At 44.0% G+C, this 9996-nt stretch overlaps 1 protein-coding gene across 4 annotated transcripts; it reads right to left on the bottom strand.

The window, feature by feature from the left end:
• Nucleotides 1–128: 128 nt before the first annotated feature.
• Nucleotides 129–9681, bottom strand: tmc5 (transmembrane channel like 5). 4 transcript variants are annotated; one of them, XM_042087628.1, is made up of 22 exons: nt 9536–9681; nt 9123–9268; nt 8795–8958; nt 8624–8692; nt 8334–8459; nt 7989–8091; nt 7495–7576; nt 5979–6206; nt 5309–5448; nt 5048–5192; nt 4667–4819; nt 4230–4396; nt 4008–4083; nt 3804–3901; nt 3616–3711; nt 3397–3472; nt 3133–3266; nt 2582–2695; nt 2339–2417; nt 1874–1942; nt 317–366; nt 129–227 (listed from the first exon to the last, which is right to left on the bottom strand). In XM_042087628.1, exons 2-21 carry the CDS (start codon nt 9185–9187, stop codon nt 340–342), a joined length of 2211 nt encoding a protein of 736 aa, XP_041943562.1. In that variant the 5' UTR covers nt 9188–9268; nt 9536–9681; the 3' UTR covers nt 129–227; nt 317–339. The 4 variants fall into 4 exon arrangements, 3 of the variants coding, with proteins under 3 accessions (XP_041943562.1, XP_041943564.1, XP_041943561.1); XR_006030974.1 differs by having other exon boundaries at nt 130–227; nt 317–1110; XM_042087630.1 differs by having other exon boundaries at nt 189–206.
• Nucleotides 9682–9996: the final 315 nt, after the last annotated feature.

Here is a 9996-nt window from a genome sequence, read left to right as displayed (position 1 = left end):
GCATCCTATATTCTTTCATAACTTTCGATGTTCATGTGCATTCCTTTAAACATATCATTAACATCTGGCTAGAGAGGGGCTTTTAGAAGAGAGTTTTGATCTACAGTGCCACCTTGTGGTCAAAGGAAATCACTGCACTGGAAAGCTGCAGAATGTTTATTTCTGTATCTCCTCCCAGTCCGAGGGTCAACCTGAAGAAGATGGAACTGTCCAAAGCAGGGCGACACCTACATTTTAGTACAACAGTTTATTGTCATTAGGATACAATAATGAGGCAATTCTGGTCATATTGTGTCAGAAACATGTAAACATTTACCCTATTAATCCAATATGATGGAATCAAGAACTGAAATCATCACAACACTCCTGAGGAGAAAACACATAGAGAAAAAGTGAACATGTAAGTTCCAAAAACAAAGCATACAATAATCGCAGCTAACAATTTCAGCATCATCTTCATAGCCACTGGAAATTAGGCCCAAAGACTAAGAATTCTAGAATACCACCAATAAAGAAAATGTAATCTATCTGACATAAAAGTAACCCCTGATTTCCCTGATGTGATTCATGTCAGCGTTTGGGTCTGGGAGTCCTGTCTGACAGTCTGGTCAGTGCTGCCTGGGCACCACGCGTAGTAAGGGGCTCTAGTCGGGGGAACCTCGGGGGTGTTGTGGTCGTGCTGCCCCCAGCAGCAGGAGGCGGAGGAGCTGGGGAGGAGCCCTGCTTGTCCGGCCTCTCGTCCTCCACCCAGCACTCCACCCGGCTGCCCCTACCCACACCGGGGCTCTCCGGCTGCCTCTCCCCGGGGGCGGCGCGGGGGCTTTGGCCTTGGCCGGCTGACCGCGCCGGGCTGTTCCCCCGTGCCGCAGTGGAGGCTCTCCGATCAGACGCGCGCTGCGGCTGCTGTTGTGGAGACTCCACAGACGCGGCAGGCGTGGGCTGCACTGGGGTCGGGGCTGGGGCGGACGCCTGGGCACTCTCTGCTGCTGCTGGCCTGCTTGGCCCTACTCTACTACCCTTTCTGAGCCCCCTGGGGCCTGCCGTGCTCTGGGGCACTCTGAACGTCGTCGGCCTTTTGACAGCCTGTGCCCCCTCATCCAGGAAGTGCACCTGAAAAGCAGAGAGCCTGGCTTTGTGCTACTTACTCACTCACTCACTCACTGCTGTTGAAAGGACAAGGACAAGATCATCTGGGGTCTAGCATACAGTGTGCCATGAACGCCTCATAATGACGCATGTGCTTTTGTTTACTGACATACTTTCTCTATTCACACGAGCAGTCTTTTCTCTCACTCTCGCAGTGCAGACAAACAAATGCAGTAAAATCTGAATAATTGAGGATGTGGAATTAAGTGCCCCCCTTTGATGGAGAAAATAATAAATGTCAGCGTTATTATTCTGGGCATTCATTTACATAATTACACGTTTCTGGCTCTCTATCAGCCGTCTGTAGTTGCACATCTAAGCTGTGCTTCTGTTCTTATTTTAACAACCAAGCTGTCACTTCTAGTATTTTTACAAAACGTCTTGTCAGATGTACCATCTAAAACATCTAGCCTAATAACACAGCATTAAAATAATTTAGAAAATGCCTTTGAAGTCCTGTATTTACAACATAATTCCCACGGCTGAATCATTAACACTTCTAACACCCACAACCCACTGCTGTGCATGAGTGCAAGATCGTAAGCTAAACAAAGTGAGCATTCTCTTTCTCCAGCCTCCTCCGTGGTCAACAAATTGCTGCCTTCTGTCTGACTCCTTTAGTGAAAGCTCCTCTCATTAAATCAATTTGAGGCCGTAACTCGCGGTGTCTCAAGGTTAAGTGCCGTGCAGCTTAGCGCTCTGCTTGCAGTAAATAAAGACGACTCACCTGAGGTCTGGCCGTGCCCCCCTGTGCCATGCGCAGTTTCCCCAGCAGGAAGGCCTTGTCTTTCCCCTCCTGACAGGGCCAAACGCAGCACAAGAAATGAAAAGGATTACCGAGGATGAGGGCGGGCAGCTCCCGAGGAAATCAATCTTTTAACGTTTGGGTTAGAGGAAGTAGGGCTAATGGAGCAGGGATAGATGGGGAGGACAGCAGAGCAGAGCAGAGCAGAGCAGAGCAGAGGAAAGTAGTGGAGGGGAGAGGAGAGGAGAGGAGGGCAGAGGAGAGAAGAGGAGAGGAGAAGAAAGGAGAGGAGAGGAGATAAGAGAAGAGGAGAGGAGAGGAGAGGAGAGCAGAGGAGATGAGGGGAGAGAAGAAGAGAGCAGAAGAAAGCAGAGGAGAGGAGAGGAGAGAAGAGGAGAGGAGAGGAGAGGAGAGCTGCCCTGAGGGCCGGGGGAAATAAGCACTCACGTTGATGATCTGCTCACGCAGGAGGCTGATGAGCCGTTTCCGGTCCTGAACCACTTGCCAGAAAAAATACAGGACGATGCTAGAGAGAGAGAGAGAGAGAGAGAGAGAGAAAGAAATGCATTATTACTAATCTATTATCTACATGTGTTCTATGATAAAAAATACAATTTTGCATTGGGCTGATCTAAGCCTTATGATAGAACTATGATTCCAGACATGTGAGCTTGATGTGTATAGGCTTACAGCATGATCGATAGAAGCAATAACAGGAGCTTGCCCTGAATCACAAGCTTGGACACGGCATCTATGGGCGCATCCAATCCTTGGAAAGGCCCGCAGTGGGCAGAGGGCTTTAGACTGTGAACCAAAGAAGGGAAACCACACGAATCATGGGAAGTTCAAAGGTCTCAACAAGGCCTTTAGGATTCAGTTAAGATAACAGAAAAGTTTCAGAACTAAAAAAAAAAAAGGTGTAAAAAGTACTTCCTGGTTTTTGGCTTCATCAGATGCTCTAGTAAAATACAGTACTTCCAATCAAATACCAGTAATCTGAACAGTGTGTCTATCTAAAATTGTTAGATAGGTAAAGATGAGTGTCAATTTCCTACCCTGTTTTTAGCGTAGGACTTGTCATGTTAGTCATATGATACTCAGTTGTGCGTTGTGACTATCAACGCCCCTTAGCTGTTCTAAAAACGGCAGGGGCTCATTGCCATAGACTGTATAAAATAGCTTACTGCTTAGGCACTCCAATCAAGTGTATGTTCAATGTGCACAGGTGTAGTGTGTCCTACCTCCACACTGTGTAGCCCATTATGAACAAAGAGCCGATGTACGAGGGGAAGAAGAGCAACGCTGTGAAGGCAGTTTTCATCTCCGCGCCGAGGCCTGCTCGAGTGGACGGCCGGCAGATCAGACTGATGCTCACCTGACACAACACACCAGAAAGAGCAGAAAGAAAACAACACCCCTCTGGAGCAGTGGGAAGAGCACACTGTTCTAGTACATTCCATCATGTTCGAAGTGCTACTACCAATGTCTGGAAGGTGAAGCTTTACCTTCTTCATGTAAAATATGATGAACAACTTGACTATCTGAATGATTGGCAACAGAGGAGAAAAATACACCCCAATCCTGTAAACAGGTAAAAAAATACAAAAAAGTATGGACTGTTTTAAATGATGCATCATGTATATATGTATAACTCAATAAATCAAAGACAGAATCTAGAACTAGAAGTAGAGAACAAAATGAGAGGAACGTGACAGAGTGCTTACCAAACCAGTGTCTGGGCATAGATCAGATCGAGAACATTTCTAGTGATATTAAATTCTGGCGGTTTAAGAGTTTTCATGCACTTGGTTCCGATCAAGCTTGATGGACAGAAAAGAGAGAACACTATAGTTATAGAAATCTTGAGGTATTGGCATTGGAAGCAAAGTGCTTCATGCTAAAATGATCATACCTGCCCAAGTACTCTCCAAAGACGCATCCCAGCACACTGAACAGAAAGTCAGCGATGGCCATTCGGTAAACATCCTGACCCACAAAAGACTCCCAGCACTAGAACAGAGGGAGGACAACAGAAGCTGACCTCACATAGTCCCATAATGCATCTGATCCCCTCTGATATGAGTGGAAAACACCAGCAGATTCTCAGTGCACTTACAGAGAGGTTACTGGGTACATCAGTCAACCAGTAGTAACACAGGATTCCCAGAATCGACATCTTCAGCAAGACATCTCTGAGAGTGAGAGAGAGAGACACAAAGAGAGAGAGAGAGATGGAAAAGGATGGAACTTATGAAGTTTAATGTCTATAGTATCCACAAGCACAAGTTGAACAAATGCATCAGCTAGCATGCTAATGGAGGTTTGGCCATTCCCCCACCTGGCCAGGCCGGCATACAGCTTTGCACGGAGGTTCTCGTAGTTTTCTAATCGGGAGATGAATGCATAGAGCAGAGGAATCACCAGATTGATGAACGAAACCAGAATTGGCAGAAACAGAAAAAAGGCCTCAGATTTCAAGTCTCTTGCATGCAGAGCCACCTTAATCTATAAATAACAAAAGACATAACACACATCAACACAATCAGGTGGCTTGGAGTAGACAACGTCTCAGAGGCATTTAGATAACCTGCTAATACACACTATCAACACTACTGTGATGTTTGTAGCCTGACAACTGGCAGCCCTGGAAAGTCAACAATACGTTTTCTAGATGTTTTGTTCGAATAGAACGGCAAAGAGGGTTTTGGCTGAAATTACACCACATTTACAATACTACATTATTACATTTTTATTTTCAGACTGTTGTGAACTCACTTCTAGGTTATATGTGGACAAAACATAGACAGCAGCACAGGAGACAAACGCCAGGCCAATGTACAGCAGCCATGCAGCAAGATGGAGAGAGACATTTCTCAACCTGTCTGGCGTACTAAGCACAGTCTTCTCTGTGGTATCCGATAAGGACTCCTTCAGGTGGGACACATTTAAAGCAAATAGTAAATGAACTGTCTGGATGACTGGATATTTCAGTCCTTGTCCCTTTCTTCCACTTTAACCACAATATATGACAATATTACAACAGCATACGGTACATGGCTATGGTTTTACATGGAGTTGACTGCTCTGTGTTTCCAGGCAAATATTTACTTTTTAATACATGTACAGTATTAACACACTGCTTAACTGTCTGAGCACCTTGATCTGGATAAACAGCTTCTTCTGGAAGCTGTGGATGGCCTTCTCATTCAAGATGCTGAAGTCCCAGCTGCATAACAGACGCCACGCACCACCCGTGGCAGGGCTATAAACAATCACGTTCTTCCACACTGATTTACCCAAACTAAAACAACAGGGATGGTTCAGTGAATATCCAAAGCAATTTAGTAATTCCTGTTAAATTGTATGATACGTTTGAATGATTGGGGTTTAAGGCTTTTAAAGCTGCCTGAGTCTTACCTGTACACAATAGATATGCCACACAGCATCATATATGTTAACATGGTTAACAGATATGCCAGCTGCATGTCATAAGAGCCAGCCTTTATCACCTCACCATTATAGCCTCCATAAAACATGATTGACTTGTGAAAGTAACCCTGCAGAGACAAACAGACAAACTTGTACATGACACTGTCCTCAGTCCTTATACACATCACAAATAAGAATCACCTGTTAGGGGGTGTGTGTGTGTCATTTACATGTATTAATTTGGTAGCCACGACCTACAGTAGTAGAATAACATAAAATACAGTGCAGAGGAGACCTTAGCCGGGAATTACCATCTGTATCTGTCAATACTAATACTAGGGGATAGGAATGTCTCCATTATAAGTACTAGTCAAGGTGTGGTAGGAGGAGAAAGTGGTAAAAGGACGAGGTAGAGGAGAGAAGAGAGGGAGGAGCTAGAGGAGGGAAGAGAGGGAGGAGCTAGAGGAGGGAAGAGAGGGAGGAGCTAGAGGAGGGAAGAGAGGGAGGAGCATGATAAGCGTGCATCAGGTGTGTCAGGTTGTCAGAAGCGTTAGGAGAGGAGGTATCCTCTCCTATTAACTCATGTCATATTATCCTGTAATGAACTCCCTCCCCGGTGTAGTGTAGTGTGTGTGGTAGAGTGAATGGTGTCCCTCACAGCGGCAGTGAGCAGGTCCAGGCCTTCAAAGGTGCTGTTGGTGGTGCTGTTGTACATGTGCACAATCTCGGGCACGGTGATGAAGCTCAGGTTGAAGGCCAGCAGGAAGACGTTGAACATGAACAGCCACTTGATGAAGCAGAAGTAGGTGAGGACGGCCGAGTCGAACCAACCGCCAATCTCCTTCAGGGCGCCGTGCCACACGTGCAGCCACCACCTGCGTAAAGACTGGACACGCACAAGAGAAGCGCCAGGTACTAAGTGAGACAAACCCCCAGCAGTCAGCTACAAGTCTGCAACCACACCTTCATGAATGACCTTCATGAACCTAAATCAGCAGCCCCACTTTCATGTACTATATCTGTTTGGCAAGATGACTTTCCAACTTCAAGGATAGGAAAATACAGTATGTCACGGTTTCCTATGTATTGTTGAGTGATCAATAGCGTTACTGGCCTTGTGTTTAAGGTGTTGGAGCACGGTTTCCTATGTTTTGTTGAGTGATCAATAGCATTACTGGCCTTGTGTTTAAGGTGTTGGAGCACGGTTTACTATGTTTTGTTGAGTGATCAATAGCATTACTGGCCTTGTGTTTAAGGTGTTGGAGCACGGTTTCCTGTGTTTTGTTGAGTGATCAATAGCATTACTGGCCTTGTGTTTAAGGTGTTGGAGCACGGTTTCCTATGTTTTGTTGAGTGATCAATAGCATTACTGGCCTTGTGTTTAAGGTGTTGGAGCACGGTTTCCTATGTTTTGTTGAGTGATCAATAGCATTACTGGCCTTGTGTTTAAGGTGTTGGAGCACGGTTTCCTATGTTTTGTTGAGTGATCAATAGCATTACTGGCCTTGTGTTTAAGGTGTTGGAGCACGGTTTCCTATGTTTTGTTGAGTGATCAATAGCATTACTGGCCTTGTGTTTAAGGTGTTGGACCAGAGGTTGCTCTTTAGCTCTGGTCCTTGAACTTAGCTGAATGCGGAAACCCCAACTGTCAGCAGTCAAAAATATGTAGCCCTACCTTAATTGTCTTGTATCTACTAACAGGGTGTCTTTCCAACTTCAAGATTCATTCATTCATCTTATCAAGATTCATTCATTCAGCTTATATTTAATCCTTGGAAATTAATTTATGGCAGCCCTCATTTTCAATGATGTCGAGATTACAATTACAAATAAAACTAAATAGAATTAGGAAGATTAGGAGTTTTGGTAACACTGATCAATAGCATTACTGACCTTACTGGCCTTGTGCTAAAGGGGCTGGACCAAAGGGTTGCTTTTTGGCTCTGTTCCTTGAACAAAAAGAGTTTTTGGATTTTTTTTTCTTCCTTTTTCATACTTCTCTTAGCTTGGGATTGATCCACGTCTAGGGGGGATGTGTTATTTTCTGAGAGCTCACCTGCTTCCCACAGACAAGGGGAAGTCTGTTGAGAGCAGCCTTTCAAACAAGACAAATCCTTTTTGAGCTCAGCTCTACAGCTTTCAGACAAATGATGGATAATAGGCCTCATGCTCACCAGTGAGACTCGCTCCGAGCAGTCTGTGCAACATGTGCGCTTGACGGAGTCTTTGGAAAACTTTGCTTGGAGCACTCTATTCCTGCGACCGAAGGGAAAGCAGCTAAAATGAACAAAACTCCTGAATGACTGAAGAAAGACATTCACACACATAAAAAAGACAGGTGCCAGAAAAGACCTGGAAAGTTGTAGAGGAAGCTCTCACAATGAACCTAGCTCCCTATGTGTGTTATTTATTTCAACATACCAATACTAATTGCCTTATACAATACCATACAATACAATACAATACAATGCCCTAAGTGCTGTGTTAAAATAAATGACACATACTAGAGTTACTTTCAATATGAGTATGCAATGTCATGGTAGAGAATAGCTTATCTACACTTCTATTATATTTGCTGTATATAGCACCTATATATCAACTACAGTATATATACTGTATATGTAATATATATCTATAACTACTGTAGGTATATGTTCCTCTTGTCTACCTAATGTTCCTCTTCTCGTCACAGCTCACTGGCAGCGATCGTATGGCCTGGGCTCTTGGCTTACGTGGCATCTTCACTAGGTCTCTGACCAGCTCCAACTTGTCTAATGCACAAAACAACACAAGAGTCTGTGGCAATGAGTTGCTAAGAATGACAGGCCATTGGATTGTGTGAAATAAGATTGATGTCCTGGACCGGACATAACCCAACTCTCTCAAACAGTCCGTAGCCAGCAAACTGTTCAGAGGACGGGTAGACCTTGCCATGCCAGCTGTCCCTGTTGGCGGCCTGCACAAGCACTTTCTTTCATGGCCACAGCACAGCTAGACGTGACGCATTTCTCACCATTCTCTATCTCCGTTTTGATCTCCGCCTCAGACAGTCCAAGTTTGCACAAGGCTGTACTCGACCGGTGCAGGAGGTTCATTTTGCGGGGGCTTTTTTTACTCTCCGACACTGTCCTCTCTACCTCTAAGAGACAGAGAGAGAGAGAGAGAGAGAGAATCTTTGATCATATCAACTGTAGTTCATTATTACTGATATTTAGGCTGGGTGATGTTTAACGTGACAGCAGCAGAAAAGTGGAACAGAAAAGAGATCAGGTGGCTTGAGGATCTCAAGTCCCAGCTACTCACCCAGGCTTGTATTACTGATGTCCACAGTGTACCTCTCTGTTGAGTCCAGGTTGGCCCCACTGCCTGTACCTGATGAGAGAACAAAACAACAGCAGAGTTTTTCTGTGTATTACGTTCTAAGTTTCTGCACATACTACATAAAGGCTACAGATTCAGATATGGATAGTTTACCTCTTCTCTGTTGCCATTTTGAGCTCCCTAGTTGAGGTGGAAGGTAAATCTCCTCCACTGCAGTTGAGTTTCCGTTACTCTGCCCTCCCTCATGATCTGAAACATTATTCTGCCCTTGCTGATTCAGCATTGCATCATTGCCATGGCCTGACAATCTCCTGGAACTGTTTGGGAATTTGTAATTGAGGTGATTGCATGGTGGTGCGGATCACACACCGCAAGCAAACATTAGTTTGTTCACTTTACTTTAACACTGTTGGCCAAAATCACCCAACTACAGCTAACAGACAAATATTTCTAAGAAGGTATTATGTATGTACTAACACACCTTCTGTTAGCAGCATCCCTTGGCTCCTTATGTGGAGAAACAATCGTCCCATAGCGTTTTGGCATGCTGCTTCCTCCTTCTGCTTTGCAGCTGTCAAGCTAGCCCAATGTAAGCTAAGTTTCCAGCCTATAATTATTCCTATCAATCTTGAGAAATACACAGAAACAAAATAGTGAGCTATATTCATGCGTTTTTTTAAATCAATAGTAAATTTGGGCTAGCCCTCTATTGATAGCCTTCTACAAAATCTAGCAGCTAGCATATTGCTACGTAAACATTGCAGTAGCTTCTAGGTTGTGATCAACTCATTATGATTAGCCTAGCTTAATATAAGTAAGCTATTCAAAGCTGTCTGGTTATTTAGTTTAGTGACGAACTTAATAAAATAACTTGTACAGGAAAGGAATACTAACTTCAGGGAAAAAAGACAGAGCCAACTTGAGCCAGGTTCTTTCCCGCAAACAAATCGAAGGTAGCTATCTATCTGCTAAGAACATATTTCTGCTGTAGAAACCTGTTGTTCAGTTGAACCAAAGATCTTTTGTTGAACTGATTGGATTAGAACTTCTAATTCAAAATTCCAAGAATCTGGGGATTCCAAAAGAAAGGGATTCGGAATGTCACCCAAAGCAGATGAATAACAGTAAAAATAAACAACAGATTATTAATAATTCAATGATTAATAATTGGATATGACAATATAATAATACGAGAAGAAGAAGGAGAAGAGGACGAAGAAGAATGACAAAAATACACAAGTTTCTGTAAGCATATCAGGCCAAATGTTAAATGTTATGTGATTTTTTTGTGAATGTCTACTCTACCAAACACCACTCCTTGCATCATCATCTGGGTGCCTGCGTCTTGTTAGAGA

This window comes from Alosa sapidissima, chromosome 3 (assembly GCF_018492685.1).
Source record: "Alosa sapidissima isolate fAloSap1 chromosome 3, fAloSap1.pri, whole genome shotgun sequence".
Classification (NCBI taxonomy): Eukaryota; Metazoa; Chordata; class Actinopteri; order Clupeiformes; family Clupeidae; genus Alosa; species Alosa sapidissima.
This window is presented reverse-complemented; position numbering and strand designations above follow the sequence as displayed.

Excerpts from the sequence above, each read along its gene's own strand:
- tmc5 (XM_042087627.1), bottom strand. The coding sequence starts at position 9,187 with ATGCCAAAACGCTATGGGACGATTGTTTCTCCACATAAGGAGCCAAGG. Across the intron at positions 8,693-8,794 it reads AAAATGGCAACAGAGAAGAG|GTACAGGCAGTGGGGCCAAC; the intron begins GTAAACTATCCA and ends TTCTCTCATCAG. Across the intron at positions 8,092-8,333 it reads CAAAACGGAGATAGAGAATG|ACAAGTTGGAGCTGGTCAGA; the intron begins GTGAGAAATGCG and ends TTTGTGCATTAG.